The following is a 25,539-nucleotide window of genomic DNA, read 5'->3' as shown; positions in this document are numbered from 1 at the left end:
ACATCAAGAACCTGCCTGTCTTTTTCTTTCACGTTGATATCTCTCTCCCTTCGTCTTTTAGAAAGCCGACGCAGTAAGAACACAAACATTCACAGGCTGCATGGGAGAGACCTTCTTGGATGGTAAACCTATCGGACTGTGGAACTACAGAGAGAGACAGGGAGACTGTAAAGGATGTGTTGTCAGGTATGCAAACACCATTCGTATTTTTCATAAAACTCAATATTTAATTGTTTGTTTCTCCTTGTTCGTGTTGGTATTTGTTAGTTATGCATCCCATGCATTGTTGTGCTATAAAATATAACTTATTGATGTCAATAACTGTAGTGATCTGTTCAGCCACTTTTCTTTTGTTTCTCCATATATTCATTTCTATTTTGCATTTTATTATTTATAATTGTGATCTTATTTTCAAACTCTCTGTAGTTGGATGGTAAACAAAGCAATATTAAAATGGATGGGTTTTCTTTCCTGTATTTTTGTAGCCCCCAGCGTTCGGATGGTGAGGGGACAGTTCAGCTGGATGGTGAAGGCTACGCTGCAGTGGGGCGACCCACCAGGTGGAACCCGAACGTTTCCTCCATCAACTTCAAGTTCCGCACTTTCTCATCTGACGCTCTGCTCATGTATCTGGCCACTGACGATATGGTATGTATGCATTAAAGCAAAAGGGAATAAAACCCATGATTATTATTACCAATCCAAAGATCAGGACTGATGGGAAAGGACAACTTTTAGAATTTTTACTTTTTTGGGGATGTACCATCCTGACTGATATAGATATAATAAATATATGAATAATTTACATCAAAAAGTATCCTAAACAATGATCAAATCATACAGGGGTCAAGGTCTACTACTCTGCCATATGACCGTGTCTACAGGTGATATCACTGTTTGAGGTTTAGAAAATTGTTTCCTGATTGTGTCCAAATTTTTTGTTACAAACCACAAAAGTGAAAGAGTAATTTCCAGAATGGGCTTCTTTGGAAATCAGGTTTTAACCTGCATTACTGAGGAACATATTACCACAGTTTTGAACCATCTGCAGCTTATTGGGTAATAAGACCTTTTACAGTGTATTGTTGAGTTAAAACTCTCTAATTACAACACAGCTCTTCCTTCCTATCCGTTGCTCTCTGTAGAAGGACTTCATGTCCCTGGAGCTGTCAGAGGGTAAGGTGAAAGTAAACTTTGACCTCGGATCAGGGGTTGGTAGTGCCATATCGGCAAACCGCCACAATGATGGACGCTGGAAATCCATCACCATGTCAAGGAACAAGAAACAAGGTAAACACAACAATTAAACCACAGTTTGAATGGAACAGTGTCATTACAGGGGAGGATAATACAATCTCTATCTGTGTGTTCTGTTGCTAATAATGTCTCTTGTTTACTGTTTACAAAGCCACGGTAACTGTAGTAGACATCGACAGCAGTGCAGAGGAGAAGGTTGTGGCCATATCTCAGGGTTCGGCTACCGGTCTGAACCTTAAGGAAAACCAAAGAATCTATTTTGGAGGGCTGCCAACGATTGGAAACTACAGGTAAAACATACACTATAATATAGCTGAATGTACACATGAAAGCAACACGATGCAACTTTTGCTACGCAGCGGCCTCTGTGGCCACAAGTGGTAATTACACCAAATCATAATGTCCATACAAACCAAGAATCGTGCTGTACGCTCATGTCAAGTCAGAAAACATGGGATGCTACCAGACAAAGAACAGATGATCACCTAAATTAATCTGACAACACTTGGACTCCCCCGACACAAAGGGATGCAAACGAGGCAAGCTAGCCAACATAGATGAATCGCAACTGAAGCAAAGCGCGTATTACCAGTACCAATGTCAGAGTGTGTTATGCTCAAGATATCTAGCTAGCAGGTAAACCTTTTCGGAAATGGGATGAATTGGTTTATAATCAAAGACTAGCAAGTCAACTACTTCGCTAAAAAGCCAAACACCAAGCAAGCGCAACAACACAGACCCAGCAACCAGTTAAAGCTATTTACTAGTCCAACAGCAAGAAGGCCAGTTCGGTGTCTGTCTCTTGAAGCTCTTACCAACAACTAAAAGCCCGTCTGAGACGCACAGGAGACGCCCAGGAGACGCCCAGGAGACTCGAAGGAGACGCCCAGGAGACACTATAAACTATATATAGGATACATAGATAATTAATGGATTTGTAATGATTCTACTTACTTGCTCATAAAAAAAACTCCTCTGACTCTTTGGTACAGTTAAACTTGGATGGAGTTTTTTTTATATACATATATATATATTTATATATATATATATATATATATATATTTAGGTCGACTCGAGAAAAAAAAAAAAAAGTTTATATGACTCAGTAGTCGAAGATTCGATTGGGAAGTGTTCTAATGCTCTAATATCATGTTTTGTCTTAACAGCATGACAGCCAGGTAAATGAATAAATCAATTTCATAAGTAGACATGTAAATAAATGTGATCACTGATCTCTGCACGATGCTAGTCACGCTGATAATGCTGCACAGCCCACTGCGTTTGTTTCTTGGCTGGCCCCTGAAGGCTCCTGCTCCTTCACATGGCAGCTAGAAATCACCTTTTCTACCCATTATTGATCTGAATTTGTCGTTTGTTCAGTTTATGACTCAATAATCATAATCAAATTATATGTTACATGCAGATCTACTTTCATTTTCGGAGCAAAACGGATACAAAATACAGTCTTAACTCCCTAAAAAACTATTTTAAAAGGTGTCTTTTGCTGCTGATAACATTTTCACTGCAATCTCAACCAAAGACCAGAAGGTGGAATTTCTTTTCTTCTTTTCTTCTTTAAATACTGCAACATGGAAAATTCCTCATTTCACATTAAAATCAGTAATTCTAAAAACAGATATCATGTAAAAAGGTAATAAATCCCAATGTATTAACATGGACAAATGACATTTTTAGATTATTCTTGTTGTTAATGTCCAGGCGTCACTCTGCTTCTGGATACATGATGCAATAGTTTCACTGCTGTGGTAATTCAGCAATTTTTTTTTTATCATGCTGCACCGCTTAAGAAACTAGAAAGTTCACCGAATTGTTAATTGTTAATTATTTCAGCTAAAATACTCTCTACTAAAATAATTACAACTTTGTTATAGGTCAGAGGTCAATCTGAAGAGGTATGCGGGCTGTCTTCGGGATATTGAAGTCTCCAGAACTCCGTATAATCTCCTGAGCAGCTCAGATTACACTGGGGTCACTAAAGGATGTAATGTAGAGGTAAGGATGTTAATAATAGTCTTGTAGAATTGTAGACTTGAAGCTTAACAGCATATTTGAAGATGCCCAGATGGCATTGCAGAGATATGACTGTCTATTTGTATTTATATGCAACATTCTCAACTGTTCCAGTAAAGTTAACTATCTTGGTGAAATATTTAAATATTACTGATGTATTATTATATATCTATACGCATGGAAAATTGTCAGAAAATGACTGAATAGAAGGTGAGAAAATATGTGCATGGAATTAACATACTATAGTGTCAATTTTTGAAAATGCCTTTACATGTATTCATTTGTGTGACCTCTTCCTCATGTTGACCCAGTGTCGACTGCGCTCTCTTCTCTTTTAAATCGAGTGTGTTTCTTTATTCTTATTCTCCATTCATTTGCTTTTTTTTACTTGGCTTCATTCAGGAAAGTGTTTTTCTTCAAATAATAAAACAGAAAGACAAGAAGGTCAGAAAGGCAAAGACTAGTTCAATTTGTCAAACTTTTTCACATTCACACTCCTCCCACACGCAAACTCTTCCTGTATTAATCAGTACAGTCCTAATCTATACGCATTTCTTCTTCTTGTTTTTTGTTATTCATTTGTGTTATTTGAACACACATTTGTATTGAATAATCTATAAAGTATTTAAAGCCATACAAGGCATTCACCATTATTTCTATACTGTATAGTGCCATTCACGCAAAAACCGCATCACTGCTCACTGAGACTGTAAAGAGGGTATGAAGAATTACAAAGGCCCTGGGTAGAAGTGCTGAGGAGCGAAGGTCTTTCTTTTTCTTGTGTGCGTGCGTGCGAGAGAGTATTTCAATTTTACGACCACAGTCAAAGAAATAAGAAGTGGATGACACCGCATTTGATAGTTTTTGTAAACCATCATGTCTTTTATAAGTTGTCGCCTTTGTGAGTAAACCTCGACTTCTCTAAATTAATAAGATGTGTTAGTCATTCACCTGGTTTTTTTTTAATTTTATTTTATTTTATCCAAATCAAAAAAAAAAAAATTAACTCATCAGTTTACATTCTGCATGTAACTTACTTTTGCTGTGACTTGCTATCAGCAGGTCACATGTACTACAGGTATTCTTCTCGCTGCATCTGCTTTTTAAACTGCTTTTTTTACTCTTCCATGTTGCCCTTTTCCATGTAAGATTTGGAACTAAAGCCCTCATCTATTCACTGATGCACACCAAAAAACATGTGAAATGCAACTATTTCTCTTTTATGTCTTACAGAACCTGTACACAGTTAGTTTCTCCAAGCCAGGATACATGGAGCTGGGTGGCTTGTCACTGGCGGTCGACACAGAGATCAGCCTGTCATTCAGCACTCTAGCAGACACCGGGACCATCCTGCTGGCAGTAGGCGGAGCCTCACCGGTCAGCCAGCAGGTTCATTTTCATCTATTTTGTTCATTAAGTCAATTCAGCTCTGCATACTGTCGTTCTTCTTTTGGATACAATGTGTGCTGAAATTTTAAGGCTTAAACTTTATTTCATGTGGTCAGATTCTGAATTTTGAACCAGAAGTTTTTGAGGAAAAAAAAGGTATTTTGGAACTAGATATGAGAAAAATATGATTTATTTAAACAACTGCTCCATTTAAATCTGAATACATTTATTAATTATTGATTTATTAGGAAAACTTAAGTATTTATTTGTTGAAATATAAATGCACCTGTGGAATTTGTTTTCCAGCTTAACTGCAGTTTACTGACAAGACCAACTGGGTTAGACCAGAATGAACAGAAATCACTTAATTATATGTATAACAAATTATCACTGTATTTATTTAGTACCATTTTTTCCAAGGTAATCATCAGACCGTGTTAATATATATGGCTCACACTGTGTTGAAACTCAGTTTTCCCTTTTACATCTTTTGTTGGAAGACAGTTACTTATCAGTCCCTTTTGGAAAAATTACAAAACAAATGCTCCTTTTCCACCGACAGTACCGGCTCTGCTCGACTTGACTCAACTCACTTTTGGTACCAGATACTTTTCTGGATTTAATTTTCCGCAGCAGATAGTACCTCCTCCATCAGATGTTGTTACTACAGCAATGCCGAATTTAACTGATGTGACATCATTCAATGTCACACACACTTGCTGAATCCTTTTGTCGGCAGCCACATACCTCCTCAGTAGACCAGAGCATGGTTTGACAGGTTGCCATTTAATCAAGGACTCCAGTGGATTAAAATAAATTTGTCTCGATAGTAACTCGGCTAGTTATCAATGACGGGTTTGTGCAGAGTGTCCCATGTTACGCAACCACTTACTGTGACGATTCTCTCCAGCCAGCTCGCTTGGAACTTAAAGGTAGGGATACCAAAGATAGTACCAATTACAATGGACTAGCCACACCTTGCGTTGGGTTCGACAGCGGGGAAAGGGGCTTTAGGGAACCTTAAGATAATATTGTATCTATGTATCCTCATGTTTTTCTGAATATCTCTCCACTTCAGGCCCGGAACAAGAACTTCTTAAGTTCCAAGAGGAGACGAAGGCATTCGGGAGAGGTGGGTTCAACTCGCACTAATGTGCGCCCAAATACTGCCCCCCTTTCTTAAGTGAATGACGGTTACATAAGTGCATATTAATGAGATTTGCGTTTGCTGGCAGCTGGGCTAATTGGATTGTGTTTTATACAAAATACACACTCACAGTAATACCAAATTCACAAACGCACAAAGACATTTCCACTTTAGTAGGTGTAGTAGCGATCTTAGCTTTTAGCTGACTATGGCAGCACACGCATACAATCACACAAGCACCTTTTCTCTAAGTGCATTAAGTTTCCATGAGTGCATATTAATGAGATTTGACTCTGTTGCCAACATTGCTGATTAGATTGTCTCACAGCTAAAAACACTCTTCTTTCCTCGTTTACACACACACACACACACACACAACATACTGATACTATGGTCTGTCACCCTGGTCACAGCTGAATATTTAAATCCATGTCATATAAGCAGCCACAAGTACGTGTGGATGCATGTTCGAGCGTCCATGTTCAGGTTTGTGTGTGTGTATTTGCATGTTTTAGCAAAATGTGCATCTGTGTGTCTCATTGGGTTTGGGAACTATACTCGCATGAATCCAAATCTGTCTGTCTGTGTGTGTGTGTGTGTGTGTCTGTGCGTGTGCGCGTGTGAGAGAGAGGACAGAGGGTTACCTCTAGCTTATCCATCATCACTGGTTGTTGGGCACATAAATCTATTTTTACTAACTATGCTGGCAGGCAGGCAGGCAGGCAGGCTGTGTGTGTGTGTGTGTGTGTGTGTGTGTGTGTGTGTGTGTGTGTGTGTGTGTGTGTGTGTGTGTGTGTGAACATGCAAGCATTTTTGTGCATGTGAGTGTGTAAGTGTGTGAATATGTGAGTGAGTGAGTGTGTGACTCTGTGACTCTGTGTGTGTGTGTGTGTGTGTGTGTGTGTGGAGAAAGGTTAAGCGAGGTTAAAAACACCATCAACTCAACTTGGCCCTGACTAATGGCTGTTTTAGAGAGGGACAGAGAGACGGAGGGAGAGAGAAGGGGACAGGAGACAAAGGATGGAGGGAGAGATGGGGGGGGATTTAGAGGTGAAAGGAAGGATAGAGAAAAGAGCTCAAAACAGAATGAGACAAAGGGAAGAAGAACATAGGAGAAAAATGAAAAGGAGGGAAGAGTTGCTGCCATGAAGAAATGAAAGAGTGGACACGGCGGGGAGATAAAAAGGAAAGGAGGTAGAAGCTAGAAGCAGGGCGAGGAAAAATAGTCCAAAGGACAGAGGGAGGACAGAAGATGAAAAATATTTGTCATTCACCATCGAAACAGTATATTTACTACAAAGCATTTGGTGTCATAGAAAAGGGATCACCGAGGGGGCAGCACTTCTGTAATAGTGGGTGTAAGAGCTGCTCACACAACAGATTTCTGAGGAGATTTTCATTCTATGAAATGAAGACTTTTCTGTTCCAAAACAGATTTGAGTTTATAGAACGAATGCCCTTCACATTTAATCTACATTTAGAGTCTCTGATTGTTGTTGATCCCGGAATTAGATTGAACATGACTATGTACAACTATACTTTTCTACACTGGTTAATTGCTTCATGTTATCCAGCTTCAGCAATCAGCCACTTGATGTTTTTATAGGGCAAGAACCAATGAACTTTTAAGACCTGTATATAAAATAGATCTTATTCACAGCTGACATTTAGACTTTTCTGCTTTTCTAAATGTTGGTTCATTCTAATAGTGGGTACATTTAATGGAACTGAGCTTTTATTAATACACATGTGCATTACGTGTTGCAGCAAGTCACCATGTCTGCCACGAAAACGGTCTGTTGTTGCAGATAAAGTTGATGTATAATTATGACATTTGTGCTTTTTAAATGTCAAAAACTGGCACCGTGAGTTGACGTACATCAAACCAACCTGTCGCAAAAGTCTAGTGGCATGTTGGCAATGTTGTTTTTATTAATGCCAGCATGCCTGATTATGCTTTCAGTTTCTGCTCTGCCAAATGGTAAAGAGCAATCGCAACCCCAAAACACATAAAGTTACTATTTCCTCCAAGACATTTCCTCATGTTACAATTTTTACAAATTAGGACCCCAGATGGGCTCATAAATACCAGAGAAACACCTTCGATTGACTATTCTTTGCTCTTTAGAGCAATTTAACCTATTTTAATTTTACAACCCAAACCTTTAGTCTAAATACAATAATACACAAATATAATCCAAGAGTGGAGATTTGAAATGTAGGATGTAGTGAATTGTGTACATGTACAGTATGTACACTTTTGTGCATGAAGGTTGTACATATATGCATTCGTCTGTGTGTATTTTACCTTCTGTGCATACTTTTCTGTATGCAGGAGTTCATCTGTGAGAGTCGGCCTTTGTCTGTATGTGTGACGCGTCTGCATCTGTCTCTACACCTGTGTGTGTGTGTGTGTGTGTGTGTGTGTGTGTGTGTGTGTGTGTGCGCATGCATGCTTTTGTATCTGTGTATGAGTGTGAATGGCGCAGCGAGAGCCATGTTGTAGCTACATCTCAGTTCAATTTGTCCCAGACCTCAAATTGAAATTCCATTTTCAGGTGGTAAATTGTCTCCCACTTCGCCCTCTGGCACACAGTGAATTAAAATTCAAATTAGCCTGACCCTGCACCACTGCTCTCCAGCACCTCTCTCTCTGTCTCACTCTTTCTCTCTCTCCCCATCTCTATCTCGCTCGCTGTTTTGCTCTCTGCCCTCTCATCTCTTCCCCCTATTATCCTCTCCTCTCCTCCTCTCATCCCTTGTTATCCTTTCCTCCCCGCTCCCCCCCCCCCTTCGTCTCCACTCCTCCTCTACCTCTCTTATGCCCCTCCCCATTTTCCCTCCGTACACCCCATATCTCCCTCTACTCATCTCCCCTTTACCCTTTGCCTTTTCTCTGCTCTAATCCAGTCTGTCCCCCCCCCCCCTCTCCTGTTTGTCTTCTCTCCTCCTTCACGTCTTATCCGTCAATTTTCCCCTGTGTCCTTTCTTTACCCTTCCTATCCTCCTCGCGACAATCATTTATAGAATTGCGACATGGATGTGGAATCTAGTCCAAGTTGTGCACGACATTTTTCTTGTGTGATATTGAGACAGCTTTGCAAATACATTGTACCTTTGAAGCTTTTTTTTTTTTTTTTTTTTTTAATGATGCATGTAGCAGCTACAGACAACCACCAATTAACTGTCGCCTGGCTGTTGATATTTTGGAGTATTTATTGTATTTTTATGTTATGGTTGTAGACAGCTCTTCAGGTTGACAAAAAAGGGCGGACATTTGAGCTTTTACAGTTTAAAGATGGTTGAAAGCTCAGGGGGAAAAAAAACTCCACCTAAGTCTGTTTCTAAGAAACAATATTTAATCAGATTCTTGTTTGCAGTTTTATTTTGAATTTGATAATTTTTTTGAAAAATTTTGACCTTGTGAATAATTTTGTAATTTCTGTTTTACCTTCTGTCTGTAACTCACTATTACTGTTGCTCACCTTGGCTAAGCAGGAGACTCTTAAAAACATAGTTCTACTCATCAAAATGAAGTCTAATATTTCAGCTTTTCAAGCCCTATTATTCAGTAATATTGCCTGAATTGGGTTATTAGGTGATATAGAGATATATGGTACCTGGTAGCTGTACTGTCCTGTACGGTATAAAATGAAAAAAGAAATTCCAGTCCCTTCATTTTTGCATCAAACTGAGCTTTTCCTTCTCCATTTCATCTGCTTTTCCTCGGCTCTGTGTTCTGAGAGTACTTTGGATGTACAGATTCCCACAGTTAATATCGTTTCGCTCCAAACTCCTGCAGCCCTACCTCTCAGTCATGCTGAACAAAGGCTCTCTGGAGGTGTTGGTGTTTACCGGCAGCAACAGTCCGCGTCGTGTCGTCAGACGGCCAGAGCAAGGATTACTGAATGATGGCAGAGAGCACTCACTGCGCATAGAGAGGCTGCCTGGCAGGTTCGTGTGTGTGTGTTTGTTCAGTGCATGTTTTTCCTCACTGTTGAAGATTTTCACTCCGTTCAACCCACTTCATACTTGTGTGTTTGTCTCCGTTTTCCACCAGATCATTTGCAGTTCAGGTGGACGAGGAGGCCAAGAGGGAGGCAGCGCTTCCCAACGACCAGCCAATGACCTTGCAGCGTATATTCCTCGGCGGTATTCCTGCAGAAGTTGAGCAGACGTCCAACAGAGCCAACATCCCATTCCAGGGATGCATATGGAACCTCATGGTCAATGCCATGTAAGTACAGCAGACGTCTATCGGACAAGAGCACTACAGTTTGCTTTTTGTTGAACATGAAATTTTGTTGTGACAAGATTGGAGGCGTGAACTCGTCCTTATCCTTCTTATTCAAATGTATGTTGTGCAGAGATATTTTAACACAGAGCAGGATAGGTTATTGAAGCATTGCAATAAAATATTTGTGTTGCTGCAGTGGGCATTTCAGGGAATATATTCTGACATAGCAAAAGCACAAAGTTATATATACAGTATTTCCCTGCCCTTTGTGTGTAAGACCAGACACCAGATCACCTCCATTACTTTACAGTGCATCTAAAATGTTCACCTTAAACCTGCTGTATCAATATCTCTAACACTAACAGGGCAGTCCGTGTTCACTGTCCTAATGATCCCTCTGTAATTTTTTCTGTCAGTGGACGACAGGACTCATTTGGACACCGTACACCGCTGGGTTAAAGAGCAGTTAATATGATTGCAGGAGGTCATGATGCTGGTGTTGATGATGATGATGATGATAAAGCCAGTGTCTCTTTCTGCCTGAACAGCAGTAATCGAGCTGTCCGACTTCATAAACATACTCATAACTCAAATTACAGCCCCTCATCTTTGTGTGTTTATGTTTGTGTCTGTTTGTCGATCGCTCCCCTCATTTCAACCCCATCACCCCGACGCTGTAACTTCTACCCAATTTACATGTGTGTCTGTCATTGAGGTCTGTCCGTGGTTGTATCTATGTCTACTTACTTTTCTCAAATAATTCTCACTATGCCTCCCTTTAGGTCATAACATTGTAACAAGAGTGCTGTCGGTGTATTTTGGCCCTGACCATTGATCTTGTTAAAGTTTGTTCAAACCGAACACAACAATTTTACAGAGCCGAATCGGAAGGTTTTTAGTTCAGTAGTCGGTTCACTCTTTAGCCGCTTCAAGCTCTTACATTGAAATATGCTTAAATCTAGGCCTATATAAGGCCTTTTTACAAGTTTAGCCTGTAAACAGGCCGCATGAGTTGTAGCATCATGATTGCTATTGGTGTTTTTAGTCACCTGTGATAGTCAGTTCATCTTAAAAGGTCAGTGTTGGCGATTTCTGCCCTTGCCCTGACCAGTGGGTGATGTCACAGTTGGTTGCAGCTTGGTTTGAACACACCTTAACAAGGCTCTGTAATCGTCATGTTACTATTTGTGTCATCCAAACATGTAGTAATTTGTATATCTAATTTCCTGTTTATCTCTCAGTCTATCAGATTTCTCCCAGCCCGTTTCCTTTGAGAATGCTGAAATCGGCCAGTGCCCCAACCTCGCCCCACCGCCACCTCCACCACCTCTATCGGAGGAGGAGGAGGAGCCGGAGGAGGAGAAGGAGGAGTCGAAGCCGCTCCGTCCTCCACCGACCCCGGCCCCTGCCACGCCACCTCCAGGTCCTGCTGCTGTAAGTGGCTGAAATGAACACAGGCAACATTAACCGACACAACTTTCCTCATTCATGTTTTTCAACAGAAGGCATAATAAAAGTAAATTAAATACGTGAATAAGTACAGGATTTTCATGTTACACCAGAGACTCCTTAATTACAGTGTTTTAGTGGCCATTAGTTTTGTTTAGGCAGTCGGTGTTAAGCTGTTGGCACGTTTACAAAATGATGCGCGTGCACTATCTGGAACGAATGGAAAACGGTGCAGTTAAAAGAGGCACACGTGTACGCCAGTGTGCGCACACACACGGTATCCTTTCTTTTCTCTGGCGTTCAGAACGCACACACACACACAAACACACACCTATTTCTCTCTGATGAAATGCAGCCGCGGCCCGCCGTGTTAGTTTAGCGATTCATCACACAGCGGTTGTACAGCCCATTAACTCTTCTTTATAGTCCCTTTAGCCTTGAGTCACTAAACTCCACCTCTGGCAGCCTGTCATACAGCGCGGAGCCGCGGCACCATGCTAGGCTAAGTGTGCACGCCCATTAATGCTTTATGGGCGTGCACGGGAGCCAAACACTCCGAGCTAACATTTAGCACCTATGCTGAGGAGCTGGCAGGTGATGAGTTTTTCCATTTCATCCTCTTAGCACCGGGATAGACTAGGTGTATTTCACATATTCAATATGTTTTACAGTCGCCACGGGTTATCAGTTACCCAGTTAGCTGCTAAACTACGCCTCTTAAGGGACATGGATCGTGAAGCGCGGAGCCAAGGAGCTACGTCAGCCCAGCTATAACTCTGTGTTTGGTTGCTTTATGGGCTGTAGGCTCATCCGCTTTATGACGTAGACTGCAGGCTGTGAGGACCCACAGTTCTGAGTCCACATCTACGTGTTGACTGCGGTAAATTATTGTTGATTCCCAAACCAATATCCGTATGGCCACGAGACATTACAGGATACAAGCGAATGTCTTTCCAGACTTCAGAGAAAAATGGGAAACGGTCCTCCTCCTATGGAGGACGTGACCTTTACTCCACCAGCGCCCACAATTTACACATTAGAGAACCAAAGTCACTTCTGGGTTTGCTTCTGTTCCAAAGTGTATTTTTCTGATCTTTATGAAAGGCTAAACACAAGATGGTGTCATTCAAATTTCAATTTACACAACTTGGTTATTTATGATTTGAACTTCTTTTTTTTTGTTTTTTAATTACATGTTTTTAGATTGGAGACCTTCTTTTTACCTCCATCAATGCTAGGACATTAGGCACATATTTTATATCAAACAGCAGTTCTGAAAATTGTTTAGCACTATTTTTGCAATTAGCAAATTTTTAATTCTACTTTGCAAAGGCTGTGGTGCAACACTATGTAATGGAGCTCTACACGCAGGTTGCAAAATGCATTTTTCAACAATAGTCAGAGGAAATTGTCAGAATAAAGAAGTTGTCGCAAGTTGAATCACAGCTGACAGAAAACTATAGTCTCAACATGTACTCGAGTAAAGTGGCTCCTCCATCTCCCACCTCTGCCACAATCTATTCGGTACTTCTGATTCTTCAAACAGTTAGTGAGCACCAATTAAGAGGTTGAAGAGGCTCAGTAATGTTCACCAGGCTCCAGTGAACCTCTGAAAAAAAGAGATTCAGACTTCATTTTTTTTTTTTAAAGTGCAGTTGTTTTTACTTACTAATTAGCCTTCTAAATCACAGTTCTCATTTTCTCCAGTCACACTGATATAAAATATTAATAAAGAATATCACTGGATATATTTTCAGCTTCAAAACGGGATTCCTTATTCTAAATACCAGAAACAGGCCTTGATTTATTCTTTCCGAGAGGTGACAAAATCTGTCGTGGCGAGAGTATAAGAAAGGGATGGGAGCCGCTTTGTGTGCTTGTATGAATCACTTTAACAACTTATTTGACCCGTCCTGATGACGTCACCGCCTGCCTGTTGCTGTTTGTGCTCGTCATCAACATTATCGCTGTTCTCGCTCTATGGCTGACACTAACCTCCCTCCTTCCCACTCTCCAACTGCTGACCTGCAGGAGGCCACGCCCCCTGCCCCACCTGCTGTCGCAACACCCACTGCTAAACAGGATCCCCTCGCAGACTTGGTATACATGCACACGAGCACACTGACATGAGTCTGCATTTTGTCATGCTCAATAAATTCCATGAAAAGACTAAATCAAACTTTGTGTTAGTCCACCTCTCAAAACGTTCGAACTTCCCAGTACCGTCTGTGGCTCTTAATCTCAAACTCATTCATTACTGCTGACAAAAAAATAACCTCATAAATAAACACTTCCATGTCTTTTAAGGCGAAATAACTTTCTAAAACATATAGTTAGCACATATAACTCAACCGGGGTGAAATAGAGCATTTATTGTTATTATTTTCAGCCAGAACAAATCTTGGTTGTGATCTTTTCATGGGATTTTTTTTTTTTTTTTGGTCGATAAGAAACACAGAATATCACAAGACTCCACACACATGAACATTCAGGTCTTAATTGAGTGTTTTCTTACTTTCTATTTTAATGTGTTTTAAAACTGAACTGACCAAAGCATTCCATCATCTGCCCGTCTCACTTATTTTTTACTGAGCGTCTCAGTGAGAACACGGTCTTCAACTGATGGCCACTGATGAGCTTCAGCAGTCCGGGGTTAAGTGCTTTGCCCAAGAGCCTTTGACATTAGTTATTTAGAGAAGAGAGAGCCTTACTTGTTTGATACTCTTTAGCTGTGCCTGTTATAATAGGTCACCCAGCTGCTCATTCACAGTCTATCTACTTCTTTTCTGGAGTTTTACGCAGTCCATCTGCTCTTCAAACCGTATCTAGCAGGCAGGTGTTGCATTAAGTATAAATTGCTTTAAGCATTTATAGTTTCAATTCAAGACCTCAGTTTGAATTAAGCAATGGAGTGACTAGTGATATATTCTTTAGGAACATTGTACAGTCTTTAAATGGGTCATGAGTCAATCATTAATAGTTTGTGGCTGAAGCTAATTACGATCAGAGGCTAACAGAGTAACCTGAAACCTGCAGTACAATAAGAACGGCGTGGACTTCTTAACTCTCGACAGTGGTGGTAACTCTTAACGACACACACATGCACTCATGAACGCAGGCTCCTCTTCACTTGTACAGACACACACACACACACAAAATCCTGACTAAATGACTTTAGATTCTATTGGTGTGACCTCCAACCAAAGACCTGAATGGAAGACCATTGTTAGCTTAATGGAAAGACACAAAGGGGATGAAAGAAAGGGAGGAGAGAAGAGGAGGATGAAAGAGGATAGAAGACAGAAAGAAGAGAGAGGGGAGAGAGGAAAGGTGCAGTTATGGAGGAATGGAAGAAAAAAAGGAGGGAGAGTCTTTCTGAACAGAGCGGCACTCGCCTTTTGTTGGCTTAATGGAAAGACGGAGGAGAGCAAGCGGGAGAAAAAATGAAAGGAGAGGGAAGGAAAGGGCTTCTGAGCAAGTGACGTCTGCCTTTTGTTAGGTAGGGGGAGAATAAGAGAGAGGAAAAAAAGAGGGAGGTTGATGTGGAGGAGGAGCGGATATGAGGACAGAGTGCGATAAGAGGTGAGTGTCAGCTGCAACAAAGCAAGGTCACGGTGTGGGGAATGTCTTCACTTGAAAGGGAACAAGAGAGGATTGGAGATTGAGACACACATACACTCGCAGACACTCAAACGTCTCAGATCCCGTCTCGCTTTCGCTAACTTTGTCTCACACTCGTGCCGTAGGTACGGCAAAGCAGCTTTATCACTTAATAGGTGATACTTTACATTCAAAAGATGCGAGGAAGAGGCACAGAAAGGAGAAGTTTTTGGTGGAAGGAAAAATTAAAACAAGGGTGTAGCAAATTGTAAGATTGTGTAGATCAGGAGAAAAATTTTTTTAAGAGATGCAAGGAAATTAGGTATTAAAGGCAAAAGTAAAGGATTTAAAGTGACCATTGGTGACAGAAGATTGGAGTAAGATATGAGAGGAGAAAGAGAAACAGATAAGAGCCAAGGACGAGGAGTGGACAGGAAGTGAAGAAGAGAGAGGAGTAAAGATGATGAGAAGAGAGGAAAAGAATGACAGGAGGGTGGAAAAAGTCAGAAGAGTAAGAATGTCTTTTCTACCACCCTCGGTAGAAAAGACATTAAGAAAAAGCAACAACAAAAAAAAGAAAAGGACCAAATTGAGTGGACGGGGTTTAAAAAAAAAATGGTTGTGGGCGTGTTGATGAAAAACAAAAGGAAATAAGAGACAGAAGAGAAGTGCTGTAGATCAGGAGAGTTGGAGGAGGACATGGTAGGATACAACAGAAGAAAAACCATGTAAGAAACTGGGAGGAGGAGGATGTAGCGGTAGATGGAGGCAGCAGGAGGAGGGGGAGGGAAAGAAAGGGGAGGGTGGAGGCAAAGACAGAGAAGTAGATGATGGGAGTGTGGGGGAGAAGCAATACTACAGGAGTATTAACAAGAAAAAGGTAGGTAGAAGAAGAAATAAAACCTAGTGCCCTGTGAAAAAAGGAAGAGATTGAATAAAAGTGTGTGTGGGGGGGGGGGGGGATTTATGGTAGAGGAAAGGAGAAGAACATAAAGAAGATGAGGGGGAGAGGAAACACGCCTTGAGTAAAGATCAAAGTTGCAGCTGATGCTCATAGAAGAGGAAATATTGAAAGGATGGGGGAGGTGAAAGAAAATAAAACAGAGAGGAGGAAATAAAAGTGGAAGTGAGGAGAGGAGAACAGGAAAGAGAAGAGTAGATTAGAAGTGGAAATATGTGGGGAAGTGAGAAGAACGATGAGAATGAAAGAGAGGAGAGCAAGAGAAAGTATATTGGCAGATGAGAGGACAGGAGGGCGACATGAAATGAGAAAATAGAGAAAGACTTGGACAAGGAGAAGAGGTACATGGCAAAGGTTGAATAAAGAAGAAGAAATACAGAAGGGGAGTAAAAAGTCCTAAATAAGATGACGTTACATGTACTACAACAATGACACCCTGTGGTCACTGGATGAACTGCAACTTTTCGAATCACAACACTCCTGGGGGAACCCAAATCCTACACAGGGCAGTTGTGGTACTTGGTTCAGATGCAATAAAAAAATATGTGCAAGATTTTTGTATTAATCAAACAGAAGAAGCATCCATAAAATCCACCCGTGGCTCTAACGGATTTCAGGTGATAAAGCACAGAGATAAGTGTCTGAAATATTCTGCTTCCAAAACCACTATATGATCAGAACAATGGCTTTCATGTTTGATCTTACAGCTGCTTTGTTTTTAACTACGTGAATTAGATGACCCATTGTGACCATCCAGCCCTTCAGGTCCCTGCAGATCAGAGGCAGGGAGCCTATTAGTTTGACTGGCATGTGCTCCACCTGAGTGTTCCTGTTGACAGGACGCAATGGGAGCAGTGTGGTGAGACCCTGTCAGTGTAACTGACATGTTATGTCCGATCTCTAGGATTCATGTGCATCTGCTGTGGCCCCGACAGCGCTCGAGAGGGCCTATCAGTTTGGACTGACCAGAAACAGCCACATGAGCTTCGCCTTTGATGACACCAAAGTCAGAGAGAGGTAAGTTTATTTCATTTATTGTATGTTATTGATTTACTGACCTTTTTAGGGCAGTCCACACAATGCTGCTTGTTTTGATAGAGCATGTATGTGAGCTATATGGGCGTTATTTAGGTGTTAATTTTTATATTTGTTTGTATTTTACACATAACAGACAAATGTTCTTTAAAAACAATTCCCAACGTTGACTTTATATTAGCAATACAAATATTAATCTAAATCAATGTTCTGTGTGTCAACGTTTGGAGTAATTATCCCTTTACCCTTTACTTAAAAGTTCCATATTGTATATAAATTCAGATTTCCATTTCTTTTTGGATTATAAAACAAGTCTAAGTACTACATCCATACCATGAAAGTGTCAAAAAAGCTTAGTGTACAGAAAAATGCACACAGCTTGTTTTCAGCAACCACGCCTCTGAACGAGCCGTTTGAACTTCTGTAAGTTTGTGATGTCACAAACTTACCACGCAGGTGAAAAATCCTACTTGTGATGGACTCATCATTAAGGCATACAAAAACATACAGTGAAAGAGATGGTCATTGATATCAATCCGCCTTAAAGACACAGACTCAAAACAATCTGATCTTGGTATAAAGCTCCTGAAAGAAGCTTAAGGAGGAGACATAAAACTATATTAAGATATTTAAAACCACAAAAATATCTTTACATGGGTACCAAGACAGCAAATACAACACTGGAAAAGTGTAAAAATATGTGACCTTTAAGTGAAAGTCGCAATTCTGCTATGTAAAAATATGCCATTACAAGTTAAGGTCCTGTATTGAAAAGGTCACTTAAGTATATGACTGTTATTAGCAAAATGTACTTGAAGTACTCACAGTTCAGACAAATGTCCTCTGAGTACTGCAGGTGGTTAAGGTGAAGCTAATTTAACAAGTAACTAGTAGTAGCTGTGAAATAAATGAAATGGAATAAAATGTTATGAACTGGCAGTTTAAAGTAGCTTTAAAAAGCAATACTGTAATAGTGAAATTCTATCACGAGTCGTAGCTACATGTCTGCCACTTCTAACAGCAAACCCAGATGTGTGAGTGTGTTTTAGACTATAAAATAGTTCTAAATAAATTAAAGGAAAGCAAAAAAAACCAAAAAACATATCTGTTCCACAGACTGACAAACACAGCAAACTCATAGAAAGTATAACATCCATTCTATCCATAGACGGGGGGATGTTTTGTACACGTTTTAGGTATTGTTCTGATAGTCTGAGCTCGGAGGGATCAGCGTGTGTCGCCCGAGGACTTCCGCTGTTTTGGGGATCAGACTTGTAACATGAGTTTACTCCGCGTTCTCCCCCAAAAAATGCACCGCAGCCGGCTGCCCAAATCACAATGTGTCTTTCATTTGAAATGTGTCTTTTTCACAATTGTGTCTTTCATTATGCTGTGCATCTGTCAGTGCTGGAAAACACAATCCCAAAATAGACAGCCGAAACTACAATTTGTCAGTGCTAGTCATTCCTGGAAATACTTGATGCAGAACATATGCAAATCCTAATAAGTTAGTTACAATGTTGTGTAAGACACATTTTTAGACATCTGAACAAATAGCCAAAATCATACTGTTGTATGTAATTGCTTTTTAAATCCTGGTAAAATCCTATATTTTGATAAAAGTGAATAATAACCACACAGATAGACTGCGTTAGAACTGATACACTAATGTGTGAGCTTTTTTTTTTTTTTTTAAATAAAAGCTCTGTGTGTGTGTGTGTGTGTCTCAGGCTAATATTGGAGTTTGAGCTGAGGACAAAGGAGGAGTCTGGTCTCATTCTCTACATGGCGAGAATCAACCATGCTGACTTCGTCACCATACAGGTAAGGAGCTGCTGTACTCACATCATGACAAACAAGAGGTTTTGTTCCCTCTGTTCATCCCAAAGTTTAGTTTTATAGGATGCGTACGTTGCTTTTCTACTCTATATTGTATGTGACAGATTTTAACAGTTCTGTTTAAACTGGAACAACAGCAGCTTTGTCTTATTATTTTTTTTATGCTAAAACAGACAGTGGCTTGATGACTTCATCTCTCCGTCATGAACTTTGTTCTGTCTTCCTGTAGATCAAAGATGGACAGGTTTGTCTGGGTTACGATCTTGGTCATGGAAACATATCTGGCTGCGTCCCTTTCTCCATCAACGATGGAAACTGGCACAAGGTAGGACAGAACTCCAGATTTTCATTCATGCTCGTGTGACAAATTAATTTGTTATCCCAGTATCTTTTTTCCGCTGCATGCTTTGTCACTTTATCATATGTATTTACATTTTGTTATAAGGTGTAATTGCAATTATTGTGTCCTCCGAGGCGCTCTTGCTTTTGTTGAGCTTTATTTTTTGCCACATTTCCCTCCTCCTGCACCTTCAACAGCAGGTTTTAGGGCTTTGTTTATCACCGAAAATCCCTACTTTCTTCAGGACTTAACCATTTAAGTTACATTATAATGGAAAATTAAATCCTAATTTTTAAATTAGAGACATATCGTGAAGACAACTGTTTGTCTTTCTGTATATTTAGTTTGACACTGTGAAAGATTGTGGATCCATTACCAATCCTCTCTTGTTTGTCTTTATCCTGTCTCTTCCATATTCTTTTTGTCCTCTTAGATCCGTGTGAGTCGTAACAAGCAGAGAGGTCTTCTTATGGTTGATGGGCGATACAGTAAACAGATGATCAGTCCAAAGAAGGTACACTGTTTTTTTCTATTCTAACCACTTCTTTCACCTGAAATCCTTCATAAAAGTGCATGTATGAGTAGTTTCACGGCAAACAGAAAACAGAAAACAATCGACTTTAGGAGATGTAAAGAAAAATCCTCCAGTAAAACCATCAAATCTGAAAGCCATGCATTTGTTGTTCAACTTTTTGTTTTCATGTTCAAGTAATAAATGTTTTTCTTCTCACCAGGCGGACCTGTTAGATGTGGTGGGAACGCTGTATGTTGGTGGGTTAGCACAGAACTATACCAGCAAGAGAATCGGACCGGTAAAAACACACGTACACTGATTTTTCAAAGGAATTATGGAATTGATGGGTATTTAAATGATTTTGTTTCCACTCTTTCTTTTTTTTTAAGATTCTCTACAGTATCAACGGATGTATTCGTAACTTAAAGATGGTTGGAGGTCCTGTAAGCACCAAGGCGCCTGCTACAGGTAGTGGACTTGTGCAAATCACATCTTACTCACTTGTAACTGTCATAGGATTAGAGTTGTCATGTATTGTGTCTTTATCTTTAAAACTGTGTAAAATGGCATATTAAATGTGTTCCTCTCTGTCCCCCTCTCTTCCTAGGACGCTCTGAGGCCGTTATTGAGGACTTTAAACTGAACATGGCCACGCCCACTTCCAGTCACATGGTTGGGAGGTGTTTTGTTGCTACTGAGACGGGAACATACTTCGATGGCACTGGCTTTCTGAAAGCAGGTAAAATCACACACATACAAGTCACTATCATGTGCAGTATATTATTAATGAAATGGGAACATCAGTTGGTACAGTTTATTTGCCTGTCATGGAGTTTTTCATGTGGCAGCAAACCATTTAGCAATAAACGAGCACAGTGATGTGAATGAAGCGGGGAGAGGGGGGGATAACCTTTGTAAGTGTTCCAAGTTACATCGTTTGATCAATATCAGCTTCTGTGTTCAAAACATTTTTGCAATCACTACATGCACATTTGCAATTTCACCATGCGCCTAAAACTTGAGCAGCGAGTGGACGTCAAGTTTTTAGCAAACAGAAAGAAGTCGCAGAGATCTAAATCTGGCAAATAAGCGGTTGGGGAGCACCTCAGAATGTCACGGTGAAACTCTGTTTTGACAGTCTGACCGTGGTGGACAAATTCATGGTGCGCAACCACACACAAACGTCAAAGAAAGCCCACCTGGTTGCGGCCCCGACCTGACACGACTTCTTTGGTCTTAAACAGTGACGTCCCCCCCCCCCCCCACCGAAACACAAATGCCACTCAAATACACCTCTCCGGGCTCATTCCTCATTGCCGTAGATTTTCTGAAGCACTTCAAAGGTCTCGGTTTCGAATTAGGGCCCGACCACCGATGGTGCGAAAGCCCTCGTGTTCTTCAAGGAATTATTATTCTGCATTATTATTATTATTCTCTTTATCATATTCCAAAACTCATGAAAGTTGGTCCACTTTTTTTGTTTTACGCAAAATTTATTGAACACTTTTTGCTCGAGTTCATTGTGAAATCACAAATGTGCACCTAACAGTGGACACAAACACGTGTGCAATTCTGGTGCTGACATAAGTAGCAATACTTACTCAGATATTATTTCTTCTTCCTGCTTTGAGCGCATGATTGTACTACGCTCCAATCGCACGCAACAGGAACAGTCACAAAACTGTTTGATCCCCAATTATACATAAAGTATATACTGTATTACAATAAATAATGATCCCTGTTTCTCTCTGTACCTAGTGTCTTCCTATAGAGTGGGCCTAGATGTTTCCATAGCATTCGAATTCCGCACCAGCAAAACCAATGGAGTGCTTTTGGCCATCAGTAACCAAGCCAACGATGGACTGGGTCTGGAGATAGTTCAGGGCAAGGTACGCAACAACGATTAAAGGAATAGTTCAACCGGGGGAATACGCTTGCTTACTTTCTGGCACATGATTGGGCGATAAGCTCAATACCACTCTCAAGTGTGACTGTTACACGATGAAGCACAAAGATTGGAAACAAACTTGGCTCTGTCAAAGAGAAACACATTCCCATATGAGCACCTCTAAACCGCACTAATTAACACATATCCTGTTAGTTTTGCAGTTTATGTATTGATTAAGTAAACCATTCTCCGTTTTAATGAGGGCTTGTGTGCTGGACAACTTCTTGACTCTGAGCAATTGCCAGGAAACCAGTGGCAGACGTTTGTCCTCTCAGCCAAGAAACAGTCTGGCACATAATGTCCTTCACAACAGTTAATGATTTATTTTGAAGAGAAACAAAAGTATAACAATAACAAAGGGACACTGTGTAATATGCTAATTATTGAGCTTTAGAGGAGCTGATTGGTGGTTGGAAAGTGTCCTCCTATTTCTTTTCTTTGTGCTAAAATAACATAAACACACTGTTATGAGAGTTGTACTGTATCAATCTTCTCATTACAAATCCACTTCTAAAAAAGCTGTGCTTCCTAAAACTATTCTTTTTTTATCTGTTTGGATATTTTTGAAAGCTCCAAGTATTTAGATATAATGTGTGCTACAACAATTAGAACAATACAGGTAGTTATACTTCTGTCTACATACTGATTTTTTTTTTATATATAGCTGTTTATACATAAAAATATATATTAATTAAAAAAAAACAAAAAAAAAACGAAATTTGCATGCATTAAACTCTCTCCTTCCCCTAGCTGCTCTTCCACGTTGACAACGGCGCTGGACGAATCACAGCGGAGCACATGCCCGAAGGGGAGGGCTTCTGTGATGGCCAGTGGCACACCGTCACAGCCAACAAGCTTCGCCACAGGGCGGAGCTGGTGGTCGATGGGAAGCAGAGCCAAGCAGAGAGTCCTAATGCACGCTCCAACACCTGCGACACCAACGACCCCGTCTACGTCGGGGGATATCCGGGTATGAATGCGCTCGTGACGCACAAAACGATACTCGCACCAACTTGAAGACATTTTACATCTACACTTTTACACATAAGCATTGTAGTCTGTTGGTTATTTTGAGAAAACGCATTACCACGAAGGGGAATAGCCTGTTTGCTGGGTAGGAGAGCATCTTTACAGATACACATTGTGCATCACCGCACACAGAAAAACCCACACTTTGTTGCAAGTTGTTAATGGGTTTCTGTTTCCCTCTCAGATGGAGTTCGTCAGGCGGCTCTCTCCACCAGCACTTCCTTCAGAGGATGTATAAAGAACCTGAAGATCACCAAGGCTTCAAGGACCATGGATGTGCAGTTCAACAAGGCTCTGGAGATTAAAGGAGTCCAGCCTCTCTCCTGTCCTGCTGCCTAACTGCTACCATAGAGCGTCTTCCTTTGTTGTGACCTGACAGTACTTCTTAAAGGGTTTTACTGCATTTAGATCTCAGTATTTGAAGCTGTACTGGTTATAGAAAATGTATCCTAATCTATTTTCCTGCTATCAATACACTTGATTTTATGTGCCAAAAGTTGCGCAAGCTTTCCGACGGAAGCCCAGCACTAATGTCAAAGGAAGTCTTCTAACAGTAGATACGAGGCTGTGTAGTCATAAATCCAGTAAACCCTTTTTCTAACCTTAAACTATAATGTACCTTAAAATTAAGGCATAAACTGGAACACAATGTGGATTCATCCTATTTTTCAGAATTCATTTTGCTGATCTTCTGGTCTCGGTGCCCAACTTTGCATGTTGGTTTTGTTTGCACATCAAACGGCAACAAAATAGAGATTTTTTTTTTTTTTTTTTTTTTTTTACGTTTCTGAGCATCATTCTCTGCCCAAAATAAAATACAAACTTCTAACCATTTTGTACACACTACCAAGAGAAAGACACTGGGACATTTTAAGACTATCATCTTGCTGCTCTTTGAGACTAGTTGCCCAGTGCAAGTTTTCAAGAGCAAGACCACAAAAAAACACCAAAACATAAACATCAAAATCATATGTTGTGGATACAATTCTTGTAATTCATCATCACTACAGTATGAGATCTGTTCTTTAAATTTGTAAGGGCTACAAAGTGAGGTCTTTTACAGTTTGTCCACTACGTGTTATAACATTTTTGTATGAAGACCTGTGTTATGGTTACAGGTACCTACAGTATTCAAGCTTTTTGACTTTGGGATATGTGTGATGTGAGAACATGAAATCGGCTTTAATTGTCCCCCTTGACGCGGTACACCGAGGTCTTTCTGAAGTCTGTGTCATACAGGTAAAATAATAATAATTTTACTTGTATAACCACAACCTCCCTGGAAAAGAATACAAATTTATACACGTGTGGTTTTTCTAGATTTGTCCTTCATAAACCTTGTTTCCTGAAAATTGTTTGAGATTGTTTGAATCATTTCTTCATTGGTGTTCGCTCTGTTTCTTAAAGGAATAGTCCATAGACATTGATATTGTTACAGTGATTATGTTCTCACCTTCATGTCAGTCAAACCATGGAAGAAGTCGGGTTTTGTCCAGAGCAACAGAAATGGCCTGTAGTTTAGTCTGTGGACTGTCTCATGCATCCAGTGTTTTGGAAGCCAATTTGTGAACAAACATTTTCTATTGTCTGAACAATTATCTGTCGAACATGCTGGAAGAAATCAATAATGTGTCAAATGCTTGAGATGTGAAGGATTAATAGTCACACACTTATAGCCATGATTAATGTAATTCATTACCAGTGTGACATGACAGTCTTCTTCAGGGTAGTGATTAAATTAGAATATTTTTACATTGTGGCTATATATCTTTCCTTAACACCTGTATTATTGATTGTAGTATTGTAATCTCTTCAGCACTAGTGTGCGTTTCTCCACTCTATTCTACAACTTCAACCATTAAATATAATTAATTAACTTATTGATCCAGTATGAATTATCTAAATATGGAATGAACTCTCTATAATTCATCATTTCTTTACCATTTTAGTAACGCCAAAGATTCAAACACCAGCCAATTCTGTTGTTTTAGAAAAAAATCCAAATGGGAAGTTTTTGACATGATGGTGAGATTATAATAAGAATTTATTTTAAAAAAAAATTCACTTTGGGTTGAATTATTCCTTTAACATTCCACACTTGCCAATATATTGGATTATTACCATTGGAATTGTTCACACAAAAGCTGCAGCTTCTTTTCAATGATGTTGAGGTAGCAAATCGAAGGTACAAGGTTTCTGCATGGTGTGGCTAAAAACCCTGAAGCGGCTGTTACTTTAAATATATTCTTGACAGCATCAGAGATTGTCCTGTCCTTCTTTAAACAGCACAAGTATTGAATTCTAACTGAGGAACCATGGAGACTTTTGGAAAAAAGTGACTGGTTTTTTTGTCCAAATTAAATAATATTTAATATTTAAATTGATATTATTTTAAAGGAGTGAGATTATGAGAAGTATGACAACTGACAAGATAAAAATAAACTAAAAGCTAAAAAAAAACAACTAATGTTGCTTTTTACTGAAACTCTACAAGGTAGTGCTATTGCTCCACACAAGTATCACCATATATATATATATATATATATACTTAAGTATGTCATTCAAAATGTCACAAAAATATACTATAACATGTTGCCCATGACTTTTTTTTGTGACTTTTTGGACAACACAGTATAATATTACTTTTTGTGACTTTTTGGACAACATACATATATATATATATATATATATATATAGATGACATATTATAGAATTACTTTTTTGTGGCATTTTGGATGACATACTATATGATACTTTTTGGAT

General features: G+C 39.8%; 1 protein-coding gene across 1 annotated transcript in view; it reads left to right on the top strand.

Annotated features, from left to right (window-relative positions):
* Positions 1-25,035, top strand: part of lama2 (laminin, alpha 2) — a 178,552-nt gene extending 153,517 nt beyond the window's left edge. Inside the window, exons 53-73 of the mRNA XM_069161590.1 lie at positions 62-186; positions 486-648; positions 1,146-1,290; positions 1,409-1,547; positions 3,150-3,270; positions 4,522-4,677; positions 5,756-5,809; positions 9,627-9,778; positions 9,885-10,061; positions 11,303-11,495; positions 13,542-13,610; positions 16,976-17,088; positions 18,837-18,930; positions 19,175-19,270; positions 19,719-19,799; positions 20,020-20,097; positions 20,189-20,267; positions 20,407-20,538; positions 21,558-21,688; positions 22,498-22,717; positions 22,961-25,035. Of these exons, the coding sequence (XP_069017691.1) occupies positions 62-186; positions 486-648; positions 1,146-1,290; positions 1,409-1,547; positions 3,150-3,270; positions 4,522-4,677; positions 5,756-5,809; positions 9,627-9,778; positions 9,885-10,061; positions 11,303-11,495; positions 13,542-13,610; positions 16,976-17,088; positions 18,837-18,930; positions 19,175-19,270; positions 19,719-19,799; positions 20,020-20,097; positions 20,189-20,267; positions 20,407-20,538; positions 21,558-21,688; positions 22,498-22,717; positions 22,961-23,115 (2,673 nt within the window). The 3' untranslated portion in view covers positions 23,116-25,035. The remainder of the gene's footprint in view (positions 1-61; positions 187-485; positions 649-1,145; positions 1,291-1,408; positions 1,548-3,149; positions 3,271-4,521; positions 4,678-5,755; positions 5,810-9,626; positions 9,779-9,884; positions 10,062-11,302; positions 11,496-13,541; positions 13,611-16,975; positions 17,089-18,836; positions 18,931-19,174; positions 19,271-19,718; positions 19,800-20,019; positions 20,098-20,188; positions 20,268-20,406; positions 20,539-21,557; positions 21,689-22,497; positions 22,718-22,960) is intronic.
* The last annotated feature ends 504 nt before the right edge of the window (positions 25,036-25,539 follow it).

This window comes from Embiotoca jacksoni, unplaced genomic scaffold (genome assembly GCF_022577435.1).
Source record: "Embiotoca jacksoni isolate LCO1_2020_lvr unplaced genomic scaffold, fEmbJac1.0.p SCAF_29, whole genome shotgun sequence".
In the NCBI taxonomy this organism is placed as follows: domain Eukaryota; kingdom Metazoa; phylum Chordata; class Actinopteri; family Embiotocidae; genus Embiotoca; species Embiotoca jacksoni.
The sequence above is the reverse complement of the archived record's forward strand: the minus strand, read 5'-3'. Positions and strand labels throughout refer to the sequence as shown.